We start from the raw sequence: 21,897 nt of genomic DNA, 5'->3' as shown, positions 1-21,897 counted from the left end.
CACACACACAAAATTAGAATTAAAAAAAATCCACAAAATAAAATAAAAATAACACCACCTTAAAAGCACCCCTAGAAGTAGGAATCTAATCAACTGGTTCTTCTGCAACTCTATGGCTAGCAAATTCACATCAAATTCTACTCCCTTTAATATCTAATGTCTCCTTAAACACTTTGGTCCCCTAGTTCAACCTTTACTGTTACTATTGCACCTTTATTCTACCCTTGGACACAAGCAGGAATGATCATACTCTTAATCTCACCATTACCCGTAACTATTCTGTTACCATGATCTGAAACTCTTGAAATTACTCATATTGTCTTATTCTACATAAATCCTTAGTCTTTATTTTAACCTACAAGTCACTCTATTCCTCCCTGATCTTCCTAGCCTATAACCTGTTTTGGGTTCAGTGTCTCCCTTCAGCCTCAATTCTATATTATGCCTTATTCATGAATCTCCCACCTCTTTGTTTACCATTACCCATGTGTTCCAGGAGTTACCAAGCCTCAACCTTGTGTCATCCCCACATTCCTTCTGTTTCTCTCCACAGTTTGCTTAACGTTCCAAGGAAACTATGATGATGAGGTCTTCAAAACATGTTATTTTATCTTAACTGGGCAATCCTATTCTTCTATTACCATATCATAACTTCACAATCTCTTTTGATAGTAACAGCATTTTTCCAGTTACCTAGGTTTGGAACCTTGGAGCCATCCTTTCTTTTACTCTCTTGATATCTACTGAAAATTTGCCATGACTTATAGATTCTACCTCCAAAACATCTGTCACATCTGTCCCTTTCTCTTCTATCACATGGGAATCTTCCTAAGCATCTCATCTAGAAGATGATTTAGAAGAGAAGTCACTAAGCAATGTCCATGGTTCTAATTGCTTTCCTTACCAACCTATTCTCCAACAGCTGTGAAAATAATTTTAAGCAACAGTTCTGACTGCATTGTTGCTTCTAGGATCAAATACAAATTTCTAACAATACAATATACTTGGGATGGAAAAGGCCATCTGAATCCAGAAAGAGAACTATAAAGACTGAATATGGATCAAAACATAGTATTTTCACTTTTTTTTTCCTTTCTTATGTTTTTTCCATGGTCTGATTTTTCTTGCACAACTTGACAAATATGGAAATACGTTTAAAAGAATTGTACAAGAAGTGAATGCAAGGGATAATGCTGTAAAAAATTACCCTGGTATGCGTTCTATCAATAAAAAGTTATTAAAAAAAAAAAAAAGAATTGTACATTATTTAACCTATATCAGATTACTTGCTATCTTGGAGAGTGGGGAGGTCATGGAAGGAGGAAGAAAAATTGGGAAAATAAAATACAAAAATGAATGATAAAATACTGAATATTAAAAACAAACAAATAATACTGCTCAATGAGGAACATAAAGAAGACCAATTCAGAAGATCCCTCCACATGTATTTTTCCATGTGTGGACCTTTTCATAGTGTTACCTCTATGCCTGCTCACTCTCCACATTAACAATGTATATATTTGTGGGAGTATGCTCAAGGTTTATGGAGAGAAAATTCTATTGCAAATAATTTCACTGTACTATTTCAATAAATGTCTTTGTTTTGAATTAAAAAAAAAAAAAAAAAGCTAACCCTAGCACTTAAAGCTTAATTTCTCACTTACCTTTCCAGATTTCATGTTACTTACCCCTTTGCATACACTATGCTCCAATCAAACTTGCCTACAAAAGTTGTTCTCTGAAATCAAGATTTCAAGTTCTTTGCTTCTATATAGCCTTGTACCCTGTCCATAAATGAATTTCTTTCTCATCTCCATTTCTTACAATCCTTGGTTTCCTTCAAATTATTCAGATCAAACTTCCTACATGAATTTTCCCTCACTTCCCCAAGTTCTTGGTATGCTCTTCCTAAAATTATCTTTTAGCTTGTATTTTCTTATCTGTTTATCTACTGTAACTCCATAATAGAATGTAAGTTCCTTGTAAAGACAGACTATTACTATTTAGTTTTGTGGCCCTGGTGCTACCAAAGCACCTTACAAGAAGGAAGTAACTTAATAATTTGAACTTCCTCATTTCAAAGAATCATGAAATGATTTGGCCCACTTCATTAAAGTCATTCCATTAAAATAGAAAATTCTGTTTATCTACTTTATTGCTTAGTAAATTTTTTCTTTCAGATATAGTATTAAAGTAAATTTCAGCCCAGTTATCCTTTAATAGACACAAATTCCAAGTGAGTAGCATCTAAAATAAGATTTTACTTTATCAAAGAATTTAAAAATTATTTGAAATGTAGAGAATTCCTAGTATTATCTTCAATAATTTCCTTCTGCTGACAAATCATTTAATTTAGCTTTTTAAACAAATAAGTACTACAGTTAATATTACTCATAAAACTTCCTTTCAAACAAGAACTAAAATAAGCATAGGGAGAAATTAGAACTATACATCTTGAACAAGGATTTTGTAGTTTGTTAACTGTTTACCATCTTCTGTCTATTAACTATTATTTTTAAAGTAATAGATACATAATCCCATGATGAAAAGCTAACATGCTAGAATGGGCATTTATATTTCCAGGAGAACTGTGATGTGAGTTACCTCTCCATGTTTCTAGATTTTGTTATCACCATTATCACTCTATAAACAAGGAAGAAGCACATTCACTACCTTCATGACTCCAACTATATGTGCCTTTCACTCAACTTTTTGAATCTCACTTCATTCTACCTTTGATATCTGTTAGTGGGTACTGACAATAGTGGAAGTGACATTTTTTTTTTTTATGTGAAGAACTAGTTTAGAGAATTCTATGAGGGAACTTTTAAAATAATGACACTAAATAAGAGGAAAAATTATCAAACCTTATCCATGCTGAATAATGCCTGGTACTGGGGAACAACTGCGTTACGTGGTTCAGTAAGAATCTGTACAAGAGTTTTTTCATCTAGGCTATGCAAGGGAACCACCACGGGTAACCGTCCCACAAACTCTGGAATCATGCCAAATTCAATGAGATCTCTGGCTTCCACATGGCGTAATAAACGATCTTTTTCTTCAATGTCTTGATGGGCATTTGATTCCCCACTTCGGTTGGCAAGATCTGCTGCTGCTGCAGCTCTCCTGCCTTTTCCTAAGTTAGCTGGTGTTCCAAATCCAAGATACTGTCAAAGAAAAAAATATTCAGTTAAGAGAAATTCTAAGAATAAAAAAAATATATATGTTCAGCAGGGTTCTGTGATAAATCAAATGATAAATGTCACAGGACAAGAAATGTGTCCATCCCTCTTTGAGGTTATAAATAATTACAGAACTTTCTGAAAATCTTTTTTTAAAAACTTTTTTTTTTCAGACAAAACATGCCAGAAAATTGGAAGTTTTCTGACTTTATATGCACTAATTTTAAAAAAAGGGAAAATAGTAATTAGCATCAGTTCAATTATAAAAAGATCATGATATAAACAAACACCCACCTATTCACCCATACATACACAGTATTCCATTAGAATGATTAGAAAAGAGGAAAAGGTTTTTGAATGACAGAGCAATATGACTGAATGCAGAAAGATAATCTGTATGAATGATATGAATGAATTAAACTATGAGGAGGAAAGGAGATGTAATTTTATATTTACATGTTGCCTTTAAATTGTCAATTTATTAAGAAGGTAAAGTCTAATAAAATATAATGGCAGCAAAAAAGTATTTTTGCATGTTGTTAATGAGATCTACAGCTTTATTTCTGATGTTATTTTTAAAAAGTTTTATTTTAAGGTTTTGCTTGAAAAATAACTAAAGATATATATATAAAACAATAATTATCTATAGAATTAACAAATATGCTTTTTATTATAAGAATACAGAAAAGGAATCTGAAAAAACCTGAGAGATAGTTATTATTATCCCCATTAACAGATGAGGAAATGGAGACTGGAATGAAGGAACTGAGATCAGTGAGAACGATCCTGTAAAAGTGGATGAGGGCTTGAACTACACTGGTAACTAAGTGAACAGAAAAGGAAATGGATGTAAGATCTATGTTAGTAATAATGCTGACAAGATGTGGCAACTGACTATATATATGAAATGAGGAAGGTCAAAGTGACAAAGATAACTCTGAGGCTGGGAACTTGAGCAATTAAAAACAATTTTTAAAAAAATTTTCCCCAATTACATGTAAGAGCAATTTTTTTTTTTTTTTTTTGGTTATTTAAGTACATCCATTTTTTTTTTTTAAACACATTAAGTAATTCTCTTAACAGAAAAGTTGTGAAGGGTAGATTTTTTGGGGGAGAAAATAATGAGTTCTGTTTTGGCCATGCTTAATTAGCAGAGCAAGTATAAAATAAGATCTCATTTTAATAATAACATTAATGATCTCATCTTATTATGTCTTTGGAAAGCTCACCTTCTCATTTTTCCTTCTGCTGATTATTCTGTCTAAACCATTAAAAGCACCAGATGCAACAAACAGTATGTTTGTTGTATCAACTTGCACTGTTTCTCCACGAAGTTTTCGGGAATTCTTTTCTGGAACATTGACTATTGTACCTTCTAAAAGTTTTAATAAACCCTAAAGAAAAAAATGAAAGGTTTATGACATCATATCAAAGTACAACTCTGAACAGCAAAAAAGAAAAAACTGAAATTGCTTTTCTCAAAGAGGAAAAGCAGAGAAATGATAAACAAAATTCCCAACTTTCACGCAACATAAAAAAGTAAAATTTAAATAACATTCTGTTGTTAATTTCTTCTGAAGTTATTACAAAACCCTGTTATTTAAGAAATCACTAATTTGAATTTCTTGGCCTATGTGATTAGGTTCTTCAAAATTCATTATTAGTAAATGCTTTTTAAAAAGTGAAATCTCTCTATGCCTCAGATTAGGAAACAGGAACTATTTACTAAAGTATCTGAAGTGCTTACAGCCTCTAAACCTTTCCCCAGTTCTGAAGAAAAAGGGGAACTTTATAATTAAGAACTTTTTTTTAAACTTAAGAACTCTGTTCAAAGCAATAATCAATTATGATTCCAAAAGATTAAAGATTAGAATGTCACCCACATCCTGTTAAAAAAATGATATGCAGAATGAGATAGACATTTTTAGACATGAACAACATGGGAATTTCTGCTTGTCTATGTGCTTATTACAAGGATTTTGTTTTTATATTTTTTTCTTCTGAAGGAAGAAAAATATTCAAATGTCCTTTAATTATTTTCAAAGAGCCTCTATTTTCCAAATATTGGCTAGATTGTTTCAAAGTATAAGAACAAAAATGCAACTCACATTAAAATTTAAGACTAGTTTTATTAAAAATTGGATGCTGGAAAAATATCTATTTTGTATTTTCATTATTTATGCATTTGTTCCTTTACTAAAATTATAAACTGAATAAGCTGATTATTATAACAAAGATGATGCAAGGAACACAGAACCAGGAGCTAAAAGACTTGGGTTCCAAACTTGATTCTGCCATTAAGTGTAGTCACTTGGGCAAATAGTTAACTTCATTGGGGGGCGGAGGGGAGAGGGGAGGAGGGAGGGGAGAAGGGGGAGAGGCCTCAATGTTCTTTTTCTGTAACATGAGAAAGTGGGATTAAAGAATCTCTAAGGCCCTTTTCCCCTGTAACATTTTAAGACTCCATACACAACTCTTAAAAATTAATGTCTAAACATAAGGGGAAAAGAAATTTATTCATGTGTAAACATAATAATAAGAACACTCTCTTTAAGAAATATTTGTGAGAAAATCCTTTTTCAAATGTCACTGAAGCTTAATTTAAGGGCTCTGGAAAAATGATGCTGAAAACAAAATTTGATCTTTTTATTTTTCGAAATAACTCAGACTTTCAAGTAATATGATAAATAAAAGCACTCAGAAATATCTTTCTATAAACTCTGGGATTTTGCAAGATGACACAAAGTTTACTGTAGAGATAGTATGAATAATACAGACTCTAACTGAATGTCAAACCAAACGTACAATATCTAGGAAGTTGATGTATTCCCTCCTTTTTAGTAGGCTTGAACAAAATATTCAACTGCTTACTTGCTGAACGCCTTCTCCACCTACATCCCGTAACTGATGAATGCCTGGCACACTGCCAATCTTATCTACTTCATCCAGAAAGACAATTCCTATAATTTAAGGAGGATTCTATTTATAATATGAAATATGAAATACATACAATAACCTTATCTTTAAAATATTAAGTAGCAAAAGTAAGTTTAAAAATTGTTACACAACATATGCATTTGTTTCCCATTACACAAACATACTTGTTTGCCCCATTCATCTTTTTTCATGTGCTATTATGATTTACAGAGTTTACTAAGATGTAAGATCCCTGTACTCTATTGATTTTTCCTCCTAGATCTGTACTTCATGCTGGAGGCTTCCAGTTCTTTTTCCTGAGAAGAATCTTTAAAAAAAAAAAAAAGGCCCTTTCTTACTTCTAGGGGGATTATCTACTTGTTCTGATGAACCAGAGAAATGGAGGTGGGGGAGGCAGGAGTAATCTGCTTGTATCTGTCTTTAAGGCTGGAAATAGGAAGTATGATGACAGAGGAAAAATAGGCCATGAAGCAGCAGGTTCATACAGGCTCTTGTATATAAGGTTACTTCTCTTTCTCTTTTATCTCTAATTAGAATTAAGATCTACAAATCAACCAATAAGCATTTATGCCCTTAAACCACTATCCACTTTAGCTCTATGACACTGGTATGGATATGAGTGGCAGACAGAGTCTGGCAATAATGAATAAGAGCTCCTGGGTGACTGGGTCTTCCAGCCTCCCTGTGTGTCACCTCACCAAATTCCTTTTGGGGAAGAACTTCTATGCAGTGCACTAAATATGGTGGAGTATATGACAAATATGCACTTTAAAAAGTACTTAAATTACTTTTTAAAGAAGTACACTTAAGAGGACTTTATTTCTCAACCCAAAATAAAAAGCAGCATTCTAATACCCCAACACAATTACTTCAGCAACTTTGTCAATTAGGGGACATATGAGAAATCCAGAGAGAAATTACCTTGTTGTGCTTTTTCTACATTATAATTGGCATCCTGTAGCAATTTGGCAATCACAGATTCAATATCTTCACCTACATATCCCGCTTGAGTCAAGGTAGTGCAGTCACAGATAGCGAAAGGTACATCAAGGCATTTAGCTAAAGTTTGGGCCAGCAACGTTTTACCTACAAATAGAAAAAATAACCAAGAGTTCTGCTGGGCCGTGCTTTGGAAGTACACAAAACTAAAAACTGAATTCAGGTTTGAATATAATCATTATGCTGCTTCTCCAGCCTTAGTCTGTGAGCTCTCTGAGGGCAATACCTGTCTCTTGCCTCTTTGTTTTTATTTCCAGGGCTTAGTCTAGGGCATACAGTAGCTTTATAAATGCCAATGATTGACAGCACTTATCAGACCACTGAGGCAGGTGGTCCTGCTGCTGAAGTCCCAAACTCTTCTCCAATCCTTTTTCTATCTCCTTTAATTCCTCAGATTCAGGGTGCTTTATAAATCACCTTACAAAGGTAAGATGCTGGCTGCTCATAAGGGAGCAACATCAGGCAACATGAAGCCAAAGAAGAGTTAATAATTTATGATAAGACTGAACTTTTGGACTTCCAAAAAACCACAGTCCTATAATAAATGGTGTTTAGAATCCTAGAAGAATTTTAGAAGAATCCTAAACCAACTTTATCTATATAATAGCAATGTTTTTTCAAAAAGTAAGAAAATATTTACATTATTTACCTGACCCAGTTGGTCCCAGCAGCAAAATATTACTTTTTTCAAGCTTTATGTCATCATGGGCAGAATCTAGGACTTCACCTCCCCTTTTCTCCTGAGGTATTTGTTGATTCACTTGCTGCTGCATTGATGCTCCTAGAGCATTGCCATGTGGACTAATTCCAGCAATCTGAAGCAATTCTGAAAATTGAAATATTGAAAATACCAAAGACAATTTCACTTAAATTGTTACACACATACACACCCACCTATCTAAAGTCAAATACCTTATGATATTTTACCTAACATGCAGCAATGCTTTGTGCTATGGTAAGACAGCACAGCTAATGCTACTAAACTTTTTTTTAGAAAGCACTTTAGAAGCACTTGAATTTGGTTATTATACCTATTAAATGATGAAGTAAAAAATTAGAGGTTGGTTGAAAAAACTAAAAAACTAAAATACACAAATAAATGACCTTGCACAAAGAGCACAGAGCTTCAGATTTAGAGGTGGACCTGCTCCTATATATGGGATAAGATCCTCATTCAATGATGCAGATCAGAATTCTCCACAATCAAAGGATACAAACAAACAATTCTCAGATGAAGAAATTGAAACTATTTCTAGCCATATGAAAAGATGCTCCAAGTCATTATTAAACAGAGAAATGCAAATTAAGACAACTCTGAGATACCACTACACCCTTGTCAGACTGGCTAGAATGACAGGGAAAGATAATGCGGAATGTTGGAGGGGATGTGGGAAAACTGGGACACTGATACATTGTTGGTGGAATTGTGAACACATCCAGCAATTCTGGAGAGCAATTTGCAACTATGCTCAAAAAGTTACCCAAACTGTGCATACTCTTTGATCCAGCAGTGTTACTACTGGGCTTTAACCCAAAGAGATCATAACAAAGGGAAAGAGACCTGTATGTGCACGAATGTTTGTGGCAGGTCTCTTTGTAGTAGCCAGAAACTGGAAACTGAGTAGATGCCCATCAATTGGAGAATGGCTGAATAAATTGTGGTATATGAATATTATGGAATATTATTGTTTGGTAAGAAATGACTAACAGGATGATTTCAGAAAGGCCTGGAGAGACTTACACGAACTGATGCTGAGTGAAACGAGCAGGGCCAGAAGATCCTTATATACTTCAAAAATAATACTATATGATGATCAATTTTGATGGACCTGGCCATCTCCAGCAATGAGATGAACCAAATCAGTTCTAATGGAGCAGTAATGAACTGAACCAGTGAAAGAACTCTGGGAGATGACTAAGGACCATTAATTACATTGAATTCCCAATCCCTATATTTTTGCCTGCCTGCATTTTTGATTTCCTTCACAGGCTAATTGTACACTATTTCATAGTCCGATTCTTTTTGTACAGCAAAATAACGGTTTGGTCATGTATACTTATTGTGTACCTAATTTATACTTTAATATATTTAACATCTACTGGTCATCCTGTCATCTAGGGGAGAGGGTGGGAGGAAGGGAGGGAAAAATTGGAACAAAAAGATTTGGCAATTGTCAATGCTATAAAATTACCCATACATATAACTTGTAAATAAAAAGCTATTTTAAAAAAAGATATCTGTAAGCTAGTAATTTTACTTTTTATAATCTGACAAATAGGAAATCCACAAACTTCAAAAATAGTTATTAATATACAATGACATAATTATTGACATAGAAATACTACAGAACATTATTCTGCAGGCTAATAAGGATCACAATAGAAATGAACTAAGAACACCAGACACAGCAAACTATACAAAATAATGCTGAAAAAACTCCCTGAGACGTTTATATTTCATACATGTTTGGATAAACATATTTAGAAGGCAATGTTTTCCCAATGATATACATGCAAACAGATACATTCCTATCATTACTATTGAGATACTTGACTAAAGCAAAATTTAAAAGGAATAAATTACACAGGCCTAAGAAATCACTTACTTGTAAATCTGTACTCATCCTCCCGTCTTCTTATTTCTAATTCTAAGAGAGAAATAAAACAGCCAAATAATCACTGTTACATGTGGTCCCTTGTTAGGTATAAAAAAGAGATTGAGAGGGACTAAATAATTTTTGTCTCTCTATTCCTAGGATCTAATCCAGTATTTATTATGCAGTTGGGAGTTTAATAAATGTTTCTTGAGATGCCATGTAAACTTAATCATTTGTACTACATATGACAAATATAAAAGCAAAAGAGAAAAAAACAAAAAAGATGAAGTGATGCAGAATAATAATAATAAAAAAACAGAGCCAAAAATATGACTATAATTATTTGAATAACAGGAACAAAAATCTGAAAAGACCCCCAAAATAAAAACTTCAAAGGGAACATGAAAAAAGGGCATTCATTACCATAAATGAAATTAAATAAAATACTGTTTTTAAACAAACGATAAATCATAAAAATTTATTGCTTGACGTACAATCTTTTAAAATTCCTATTATTATATACTGAGTTTATTGATGGTTACAGTTTGATAATTTTTTAAAAATCCTATTTAGGGGCAGTAGGTGGTACAGTGGTTACAGTTTGATAATTTTTAAACAATCTTATTTAGGGGCAGTAGGTGGTTAGAGCACTAATCAGGAGGACCTGAGTTCAAATTTAGTCTCAGACACTTAACACTTCCTAGCTGTGTGACCCTATGCAAGTCACTTAACCCCAAATGCCTCCTCAGCAAAAAAAAAAAAAAAAATCTTATTTAAAAAATTAGAATGATAAAAGTGGCAAAACCACTGCAAAAATTTGTATTTTTTAAAGATGCAAAAGTTAAATTACAGAATATATGAGAACACTAGTTTTAACTAAAATACAGAACTTGTTCGTAGTACATTCAAGATGCAGCCTTATTTAATCAGTTATATATTTGGTCTCTGAAAATCATCCTCAGATACTATTATCCATAAAAACTTAATAAAATTTAATAAAAAGTTGTAGCAGTCACTATTTTTTGCTACTTAAAATTACTACATTAAACCTTTTTTTTTTTTTACTGCCACAGTCCATAACATATCAAGATAGCTTATTGAAGAATCAAAATCTACCATTTACAATGACAACTGAGTGAATCATGGATGCAAATTTTTCCAAAATAACTAGGAACTAGCTGTCATAAGTTGAATTTCAAAAAAATTCTATGCCTCTAAAACAACAGCACTTTAAAAAGATAAAGGAGAAAACCAGTTACTATCTTCTAAATATAGTGAAATTAAGTTACAAAAATTACCAATAATAACACTAACCTCTAGGAGTTAATGATGTCTGCTTTTCAACTTCTGCCTGCTGCCTCAAGTTGGCTGGGATATTATTATAAATTCTCTTGTAATGATTGTAGACAGCAACTGAAAGCACCTTCTTGGCAAATGACTGACCAACAACATATTTGTCGAGGTAGTTATAAATCTGGGGAGCAGAAATGATTAGAAATCAAAAATGATCAAAATTTATTTAACGAAGCCACAGCATAAATATAAAATATCAAGCATATTTTATTAAAAATAAATCTGAACTAAAATACTAAGAAATAAAATTGAGTAGGAGTAATATCCTTCTTTGTGTTTACATTCTTAGCAGACTATAGAGCCTGGCACAGAATAGGCAATTGATGCTGACTAAGCTGACTAATTCAGAGGCACAAATTTTTTTTTCTTTTTTAATAATTTTTTATTGACAGAACCCATGCCAGGGTAATTTTCGGCACAAAAATTCTTAATGAAGAGAAACTCAACTTTTGTTTTTAAAAGTACTTTGTACTTTTACGACTTGTTTTTTGTCAATGTTTAGTACAGGAAACAAAGATAACAATACAAACAAAAACATTTAATGACAACATAAATGAGTATAAAAAAGGTTTTTGTCACTGTTGGTTAATTAATTAGACTTTTTCCAAGTTAATCACATCAACTCTTTTCTTACCTTCTTCAAAAGGATACAGACAAGACTGGAACCAAGGTTTACTTTTTCATAAAAAGGAATTTTATAACTATCAAAAAATTACCATTTACACATATATAATAAGAGACATTTAGAATTTGACAGATATGAAGAAAAATTGAGCTAGATGTTACGATTCTGTGGAATGACAACATTAAGATTCAATTCTATTTTCATACCAATAATTTAGGGCATAGAGGCAAATTTCTTCAGCTTTTTGAGCAGGACTATACCTTTTAAAAATGATCATCTACATATTTTCTGAAGTTTCATTTGAAAACAAATGTCTAGATGACATATACATTAGTACAAGATAATCTTAAAAGGCTATTTTTTCCTATTTTGTTATTTCACATGGACAGTTCAAGTTTACAATATACATTTAATACAATTCTTTTCTATATTTCATACACATCATCACAACTATAAATCCAGAAAATATGTCAGGACATACCTGAATAGGGGAATCCCTAAGCTCACTAATAAAAACGGATGAAGGGGGAAGATTAAAAAAGGGGGGGAAGGGGAGAGAATGTATAGAAGGGGAAGCATACTAAGAAAACAAGCTACAAATGAAAAGAAATACTCTGGTGGAAAGAAGAAAGGGAGATTTCTTAATAGGGATGCTGCCCACATAAGATCTGGTAGGAGATAGCCAGTCAATGAGAAAGGCTTTGAGCTCTCCATGAAAGAGCCAGGTCATTCCATGGCCAAAACCACCTATAAGAACTGCAAGAAAATAAAGTGGAACACCAGGTTCCTGAGCACCTTGATCAACAAGTAGTTTCAGTACATAGTGTAAAATGCAGATTTGTAGACATGTGAAATATAATATTTCATTCACACTGTTTCAAAAGGGAAGAACCATAGTATCCTAGGATCCGTAGGTACAATAGGCTAAAATCAATGCAAAAAAAGTAGCTGCTGCTCATTAAGGATCATGTAGTTTATTTTTGATATAAAGCTACTTTAATAATCATTTGAATACTTTTTTAAATTGGTATTTTAAAATAGAAAAAATACTCAAATTATAACAAATGAATGCAGCTCTGATATGATCACAAAAGGCAATTAATTTCTCTATTTAAATATTAAATATCTACAATAATTCAGACTACTATGCCAAAGTTTTGAGGCTTACCTATGTTTTATCATTATTAAAGATTAGAATTCACTATGGACTTAGAATTTATTGGGGAGGGGGGGACGGAATATTTTAAGGAAAGAATGCTTACAAAAGATTAAACTAAAACCTATACCTTTTTGGGGGGAGGAGGTGGTTTCTGTTGGAATGCCAATTTTACAGCTTCTGCTGCTGATTCAGGCTCTTTAATTATGCTTTTCTTTGAGTCGGCTTCAGATAGCACAACAAAAAAATGATGACATTTTTCACACTTCACAAATCGGGTGGAAGCTGTGAAAGAAAAAAGGTGAACAGGGGCAAATAAAAGAGAAATTATTCAAGTAGCAATTATTTTACCTTATGGACTTAATATAAATGAAAGCTGTACCCCTGAGCAAGAGTGCCCTGATAGCCCACTCACTAGCAGCAAAAAGGCTTAGAATTATTAGTTCAAAATAACATACTAAATGAACTATAAAAATAGATGGGTTTAGTAAATATGAAGCCATGTTAAAGCTCTGCAAACCTTTTCTCCAAGAATTATATTATGTTAAATTAATATAATCACTTAAGAGGAAACAAATAGAAGACAGATTTGTGCTTGAATAATGTAACACATTGTGGTAGTGGTAGTTTGTAAAAAGCTGAAAATAAGTCACTAGGACCAGGCATTTTGACAAATAACAAACTACAACTTTGCAGGTGCTGTTGAAATTCTGAAGCTGTCAAATTTCAAAAGTAGAAAAATACAGATAAAGCTCATTTCACCTGTAAAAATGCAAAAGGCATATACGTAATTTAGGAAGTCAAATGAACATTTATAAATCATCTAACTTTAAATAATCCCAATTATTTCACTATTTAATTACTAAAGTTCTTATTCTTTTGACCTAAAATCACTTTGTATACAGGAGGGAGAACTCATGAAATAAAATAACTAAAATAACAAGAAAAATATGAATGTAAATACCAAATATGAATAAGACAATATGATATCTAGGCAAAGTATTTAACTTGTATGTATGTGATTAAAAAAAAAAAAATCAAGCTTTACAATCCAACAAAGACAAACCTGGAAGGCTAGAAAAGATTTCTTAGTTCTAAACTATAAGCCATTTATATACAGTGCCCTCTGCTGTGGGTTACAGTACTTTGGGAAAACAAAAATCACCTGACAATTATGTTCATACTAAAGGAAAAGAGGAATAGATGATCAGTCTGAAATAATAACTAAATCAACATCTGTCCACATGATTTTAGAATGTATTCAGAAGCCCACATAATTTTATCTCTTTCCTTGCCTCTCTCCACTCAACTCTTGTTTTGGTAGTTTAGGGCCTAAAGTTCACCAATGTCACTGTCACTTGGACAATCAACAATTTTACTCTCACTGTCTTTGTATAACATGTAACAATTTCCAATATTGACCAAACTACAAGGAATTGTTCTTTTGGGAAAGCTATAAAAACACAAGCTTAAATTAATATCTATATTGCTTATTTTGTGAAAAAAGGCAAATACACCTAAATATTCACATAATTCAAAGAAAAATATGAGAAAGGTAAACCTTTCAAATTTAGAAAACAAATGTTTGTTGTAATGCAATTTTGATTTGTTTTCATTCTTAGATTCAAGATAATTTTCAAAACTTTTTTATTTACTTGATAAATTTTAAATGGCAAATTAGAAAAATGGATTATTCATCTTTTTTTCTTTTTTAAAACCCATGGTAAGAACACAGTAAGCATTTAATAAAAGAAAGCCAACCAAATTTGCATATAACCCTCTGCACATAATTCTTTTTCAACTTTCTAACTGCTTTCCCAAAAGGCAGATTGTAATGAAGCACTTATTTACAATGGGTTTAGAAGTAACCAATGTCAAAAACTAAAAACTTCTAAGAGTTTCTCTTACTTTCAGATGTGACCAAAAAATCCTGCCTGCCCAAGAATACAAAAGTAAAATATCCCTCCCAATAGAAAACTAGGTCAAAGGGCAAGCATCCCCGGTATGACACAACTCTTGTTTACTGTCAAGAGATTACTTGATTTTTACCTGAACTAGAATTTGCCACTGAGCTGGATTTTAAAATATATTCACATATTGCAGATAAAGAACAGATTTTGTATGTTTCACTTGGATTCTGTTTTCCAAGTTACCCAGTACTTACACATCACAGAACTAAATCCTTTAAACTTTTACACATCAAAATGAAATTTTTTTTTGTTTTACTCCCATAATATTTAAAGAGTGGTGGTGGTGGTGAAGTTTTAACATTTCATAAATATTTGCACTTATTAAAATTTTGAATTAGAAATTCAAAGATTTTGTAAAGTTTAAAATTTCTTTGAAATTTCCTAATTTTCTTATATAAGAATATGCAACACTATGAAAAGCTCAAATTTCTTGCCTATTCAGAAGCCCTTTTTTCTCCAAAACCAATGATCATCAAAGATAGAATAAGACTGCATGCACATGCTTGTACATTCCCAACAGTTATGACCTTGCTTTCAAAGGCCACTAGGAAAAGTTTCAAATTAACCAAAAGTTTTGAAAGAGAGAGAGAGAGAGAGAAGGAAGGAGGGAAGAAGGGAAGGGAAGAAGAAAGGAAGAAAGACAGAAAGGAAGGAAGGAAGGAAGACAGAAAGGAAGAAAAGAAGGAAGGAAGAAAGAAAGCAAGGAAGAAAGAAAGAAAGGAGAGAGAGAAAGAGACAAAGAGAGAAAGAAAGAAAGAGAAAGAAAGAAAAGGAAAGGAAAGAAAGATAAGAAAGGAAGAAAGAGAGAAAGAAAGCAAGAAAGAAAGAGATATTGCTTCTTCAGGATCCCTCAAAATTCTCGAAGCAATATGCTATCTATTTCTGGAAAGAAAGGTGATAGATTCAGGGTACAGACAGAAATCCATATTTTTAGACATGGTCAATGATGAATTTATTTGGATTGACTAAGCATATCTGTTAAAAGGATTGGCTTTCTTTTTTTTTTTTCCCCACCAGATGAAAAAGGAAGGTAGGAACAGAAAATAAAATATCTTTTGAGGGAATAAGACAAAATAATTAATTCAGAGGACTGAAATTTCCTACAGTAAAACAAATTTTAAAAGGAATGTCTAAAATTCAAGTTTTTCCAGAGACTTTTTAAAAAGTTACCAGATTTTCAATGTTAATTAAAGAATACTTAGAAATTTAAACAACATTCTACACAAACAGCTACATACTTTATTAGTCACAGATTGAAATTACTCATTCTATGTATTAAATATTCTTTATTTTAACTCAATTTCCTTTTTTGTGTTTCTATGCTGTTGCCATTCCTGTATTATCTTATTTCCAATTTAGAATAATGATATATGAGGTATTATGGATTCATTCACAGGCATGAGTTTTAGAGGTCTTTCCAGCATACCTCACTAAGCTGTGAAAGGCAACAATTATCCTACATCTATTATTAACCAAATACAGTCTAACTGGTAGAGATGTAAAGGGGACTAGTTTTGAGCAAGGGAGTCTCCTGGCAATTATTTACTCTCATTCTTTAAAACCAGCCACTCACAAAATACCAATTCTTCCTTTGACTAGTTTACCAAAGGGTAAATACATATCCATGGAATACATTTTGTTAAAATAATATGTAACTAAACACTAACTTTTTAAAAGATGGCAAATTTTACAGGACTTAGCAAAAATAAATAACTGCCATTTGGAAGGAATGTAGGTGAAATGCCCAGAATCCAATTTTTAAAAAGTCAAGGAAAAATCTAGGAATACAGGTTTTTTGAACATCTAATTTAATATTCAATATCCATTCATTTGTACAAATTTCTTCTTTAAAAATAAAGAGTTATTTGCTAGGTCTGTAAGGTTTAGAAATTTGTCTTAAGACAAGGATGTTCGTATGTTAAACCATAAGACTAAAAAATCATAGATTACTGCCAGTAAAAATTGAATAATTTATAATCTAATAATCTTATTTTTAATTCACTCACACTGACTCTTTTCTATATCTCTTCAGGGCATAATAGTATACCATTCACTCATCTCAAAAGCAAAAACTTCTTATACTGATCTCAAGAAGAAAAATTATGTAATATTAATTCTAGAAGTCATCTAAATGATCCTATTAGAGATCATCTAAACTTCTCCCATCTCACTATCCGGGTGAAAAGACTAAAGTCCAAGAACCTTAAGTAAATTATCCATGGGCACAGATGAAAAGTATGACTTTTAACTCCATTCTAAGCTGACATGACACTATCTTAAAAATGAATTGTGAGTCTCTTTTCCCTCATGGGTTTAGAAAAAGGGGAGCATCAATACATAGGTTTTATTACCTGTGTTTTTTTAAGATTGTAAAACTATAATGTATATAATAATTTTTTTTCCTTTAAGTGAGAATTTTATGTTTTTAAATGTCTCAAAAATGTTTAAATGTCTCTTGAACTAATTGCAAAAAGTGAATGTTGCAACTAGGTATATTTTAATATGGTGCGGTGGGTGGGATTCTAATAAGGTCAGATTCAAAAGCTTGACAAGCCTGTCCTTCAACCTTTTTATACCTGGAACAATTAAAGGGAGATGGTTCAAAGGGTGGTGCCATCTGAATCACTTTTTGAATCACTATCATTCGCTTAAGCAGTGATAGCAAATGTGACATTTGGTTCAGAAAATAACATTAGTAATAGCACCTCTAGATTTGGAAAATTAACATTGTTTAAAAAGGTATGTACAATATGGATTCAATAAGTTTTCATTTTCCTATTCTCTATATTGCTTTTTTTGTCACTTATTACAAACTACTTTATATTTCATATGTGCTTTATATCTCATGTATTAGTATTAAAATTCCTTGAGGGCTTCAATCAGTATCTTATTCTTTGTTTTCCCCTCTACTTTCCAGAATGTATCAGTGCCTTCCCTGTACATAGAAAGAATTCAACAATGCTTGTTTAATTAATTAAATCTTTAATGAAGGAAGTCTATGTAAATGCATCTTTGACTTAAAGATAAGTCTTATGTCACACATCAAAAATACTAAATACAAAAATAATTAGTAATCAAGGTCTAAAATTTATTCCCTAAACCAGTGGTATTAAATCCAATAGAATCATCTCCCTGCCCACCACATATTAAATGAGAAAACTAAAAAAATTAACATTATTGAAGTTGTTTGTATTTTTATTTTGTTTTTGCCGATTACATTTTAACATGGAGCAACTAGGAGAAATTTTTTTGACACCTCTGCTCTCCACTATTACGACAAATATAAAATTAACAATATAAATATCCTATCTGTAATAGGAATAAAACAATTCTACTTTCTAAATTACTACAATTAATTTATAAAAATGAAAAGAGAGAAAAAGAAGAAATGAGGAAAGAACACTAAAAGGTAACATTATGTTAACACTTACACACAAAAGTCTCCACATGTGTACACAGATCACCACATTTTGGACATCTCAACTGGTTTCCTCCTTTCCCAGAACTCCCAGAGCCTGATTTTTTACTGCCTCCTTCACTCACTGGTTTCTAATGTTTGTGGGAAAAAAAAGAGGAAAGTGTTAGTTTCACGCAATTATTTTATATACACCTTAATAATGTATGATTATACTAATAATATTGTAAGAGCAACTATAATTTTTATCCCAACTTCTAGTTCTTGAATGTTATCAGCATACCTGACTTATGAAGTGTTTTACAATCTGACTTATTCATTAGGCCTGGTCAAATTAATTTCATTTACATTTATTTTTGACAATTACATTCATTTCTTTATATATTTTTCCTCCTCCTCCTCAACCAAGTAAGCCTTCCCTTGTGACAAAAGTTAACACAAAAAAAAAAAAAAAAAAAAAAAGAAAGAAAGAAAGAAAAACTCTGCAAAACTACCATCATTCCAATTATGCCTGACAGAATGTGCAACATTCCATACCCAGAGTCCCTTATCCCTCCAATAAAAGAAAGGAAGTAGTACAATTTCTTAATACTTCTCGGTCATTATAATTACATTGTGTTTTGTTTCATTTCCTTCTTCCTGCTTATGTTGCAATCATGGTATATATTGTTTTCCTGGTTCTTATCTTCAATATTCTGCATCAATTCGTGTCTTTCTATGTTTCTTTCCACCATGTATTTAGTGTTTCTTATAGCATCTAATATTTCATTATAGTAATGTACCACAATTTACTTATATATTCCAAAATTGTTTCCAATTCACATTATTATTATTTTGTGATGTAGATATGTGTATGTGTGTATCTATATCTATATCTATAACTGGGAGTACATACACACACACACACACACACACACACACACACACGAATGACCTTTTTCTCTTTTTTCAGAATAGCTTAAAACTACATATGCATATGAATAAATTAATAGAATATTATTAAATCATATAAAATTATTAAAGGGATGTTTTCAAAGAAACTTGGGGAAATATATACGAACTAAAACAGTGTATGTATTATTATTTACCCTGTGACAGAAAAGTGATAGACTCAGGGTGCAAAATAAGATTTTTTTTTTTTTTTTGGACAAAGGCCAATGTGGGAATTTGTTTTGCCAATGTAAATGTTACAAGGGTTTTGTTTTTCTTTCCCCTGTGCTAGGTTGGGAATGGGAAAAGAAAAAGAAAATCAACTTCTGTTAAATGAAAAAAAATATTTTTTTTTGAAAAGATCAATCAACATGAGAAAGAGATAGTTACTACTGGTAAGCAATTACAGATTCGTATATTTGAGCCCAAAATGGTTAGAGTTTTTTTTTTTTTTAAATCTTTGATAATGCCAATACCTTATGGAATGCAAATTGATTCCCCACATGGCATCACAGAATATAGTATTTTACCACAATGCTACATATGGGAAAAATGCAATCTGCAAAAAGTACAATTAGTTATGGAAAATTAAATGCATGTTATTATACTATTGGGGGAGCTATGAATAAGTACAACTATTTTAGGGAAAAAAGGTAATTTGGAATTTTGTAAATAAAGTGCCTACAAAGTCAGTACCCTTTGACCCAGAGATTCTACAATTAGGTTTATATTCTAAGACCACCACTGACAAGAATAAAGTGACCACATAGACCAAAATCATTATAGCAGCACTTTTTAAAATGGTAAAGAATTGCAAACAAAGTAGTTATCTGTGAACTGAGGAATGGTTAAACAAGCTGTGGAATAGAATAATATTAGAATACATGGAATACATATATATGTATAATGAAAAGATCTATGAACTGATAGAAATTAAGCAAAATCCAATAAAATTACACGTGATGACTACATTAATGTAAAAAATAAAACTGTGGGTTGCAAAATTACAAAGAATTAAAATTACAAAATAACATAAGATACAAGAAGCTATGCACCCCGCCCCATTGCAGAGATAGAAAGCCCACAATTGTGTTAAATTGCACATATTTTCAGACTTTCAGTCTGTTTTCAAACTTTCTGACTCATTGATTAATTTTAGTGATTGTTTTTCTCTTTTTTGGTATCTAAAAAAAATAGTGCTATAAGAGATGATTCTTTGGGAAGAGACAGAGTAGGAATGAATAATGGGGAAATTCTGGTAATGTTAAAAAAACCAAAGGATACCAATAAATTTTTAGAGTTCTATTAATAAGACTCTGTGATGACAAAAACAGGAAACAAAATAGATATTCACCATTTAGGAAAAGCTGAACTAATTATGTATATGATGGTCAGGAAACACTACTGAACCATAAGAAAAAACACATGAGAAATTCAAAGAAAACTTGGAAAGACATGTACATATATAATAATGACAAAAATGTGAAAAAAAATTAAAAGATAGCAGGATTCTGAGGACCAAAATGACCATTCTAGAGTACAGGAAGAAAGATAATGAATCCATACTCTCACATTTAGACTCACTCTCTCAGCAAAGACTATAATAGACTAGGGATGGAGAATGCTGTACATGTTTATCATACATTACAGATGCATTAGTTTGTTCTGTTTAACTGTGTATCTTTGTTACAAGAAAGGTTAGAGGTAGTATTGAGAAGTGGTAGTAATTTTTTAAAAAATGCTGATAAAAACATTCTCCCCTCCTCCCAAAACAAGCATACTCATGGGCAAAAATATACTTCCAGATTTAGGGGGAAATTTATCATCCTGTCTGCTGGCTAAAAAGTTATACAATATCATATAAACAAATTAGAGAATACTTAATAACTGGAAAATGTGAAATAGGATGAACTTGAATATCTGTATTAGGCTAAGAGATGGCTTTTTAGAACAAATATCACATCAAGTTAAGAACCAGAATATTCCAAATAATACTGGTGACTGGCTGACTAGCAGATTTCACCTTGCTCTCAAATTCTATACCATTCTGGGGTATTATGTTTTAATAAATTCATACTTATAAAGGATGATACTATATATAAAACATCATACTGAGTATTTGCAAACTACTTTCTTATCAACAAATCACATTTAACTTCAGAAACAAACAAAACCAAAACCGACTAAGGAACCAGACTGCTATATACTCTCACATTTTTAAAAGAGGTGTTTTAAATACAGTATTAAAGGTACAATGATAAGGGCAGCTAGGTGGTGCAGTGGATAGAGCCCTGCCCTGAAGTCAGCAGGATCGGAGTTCAAATCTAGTCTCAGATCCTTAAGTGAGTATCTGCATTCCTAGCTATGGGCACCTGAGCAAGTCACTTAACCCCAACTGCCTCAGCCAAAAAAAAAAAAAAGGTACAATGACTACCTTATTTCCATCTCCAGAACCATCCTTGCTAGTCCCATCTTTTGAAGCAAAGTATGCTGGTGTTTCTGAAAAAGTCCTAAAAGGAGTTCTTCGAAGAATCTGTGTTTCAAACGTCCCCAGCCTTCCTAAAACTGGGAAGTGACTTCGTCCACAAGAAATACCTGAGGGAAAAAATATAAGCTGGTTAGTTATGTGGTATGTCAAGTTGACAAATCATCTAAAGATAATTAAGTTGTCTTTTTTTTTTTTTTTTTTTAAACAAAGCCAGCCTGGATTTAAAGGGAGTTGGAAGGATACTG

General features: G+C 32.0%; 1 protein-coding gene across 2 annotated transcripts in view; it reads right to left on the bottom strand.

The window, feature by feature from the left end:
• CLPX (caseinolytic mitochondrial matrix peptidase chaperone subunit X) overlaps positions 1–21,897 on the bottom strand; it is a 46,188-nt gene that overhangs the window by 10,617 nt on the left and 13,674 nt on the right. For both annotated transcript variants that reach the window (XR_007951040.1, XM_051980843.1), the window contains exons 2-11: positions 21,599–21,759; positions 18,251–18,368; positions 12,980–13,134; positions 11,030–11,189; positions 9,725–9,766; positions 7,768–7,944; positions 7,041–7,205; positions 6,054–6,142; positions 4,412–4,576; positions 2,868–3,167 (exon numbers count right to left, since the gene is read on the bottom strand). Coding sequence is in view for 1 of the 2 variants with exons in the window: in XM_051980843.1 (XP_051836803.1) it covers positions 2,868–3,167; positions 4,412–4,576; positions 6,054–6,142; positions 7,041–7,205; positions 7,768–7,944; positions 9,725–9,766; positions 11,030–11,189; positions 12,980–13,134; positions 18,251–18,368; positions 21,599–21,759 (1,532 nt within the window). In the remaining variant the exon portion in view is untranslated. The remainder of the gene's footprint in view (positions 1–2,867; positions 3,168–4,411; positions 4,577–6,053; positions 6,143–7,040; positions 7,206–7,767; positions 7,945–9,724; positions 9,767–11,029; positions 11,190–12,979; positions 13,135–18,250; positions 18,369–21,598; positions 21,760–21,897) is intronic.

The sequence above is a fragment of the Antechinus flavipes genome, chromosome 2 (assembly GCF_016432865.1).
Source record: "Antechinus flavipes isolate AdamAnt ecotype Samford, QLD, Australia chromosome 2, AdamAnt_v2, whole genome shotgun sequence".
Classification (NCBI taxonomy): domain Eukaryota; kingdom Metazoa; phylum Chordata; class Mammalia; order Dasyuromorphia; family Dasyuridae; genus Antechinus; species Antechinus flavipes.
This window is presented reverse-complemented; position numbering and strand designations above follow the sequence as displayed.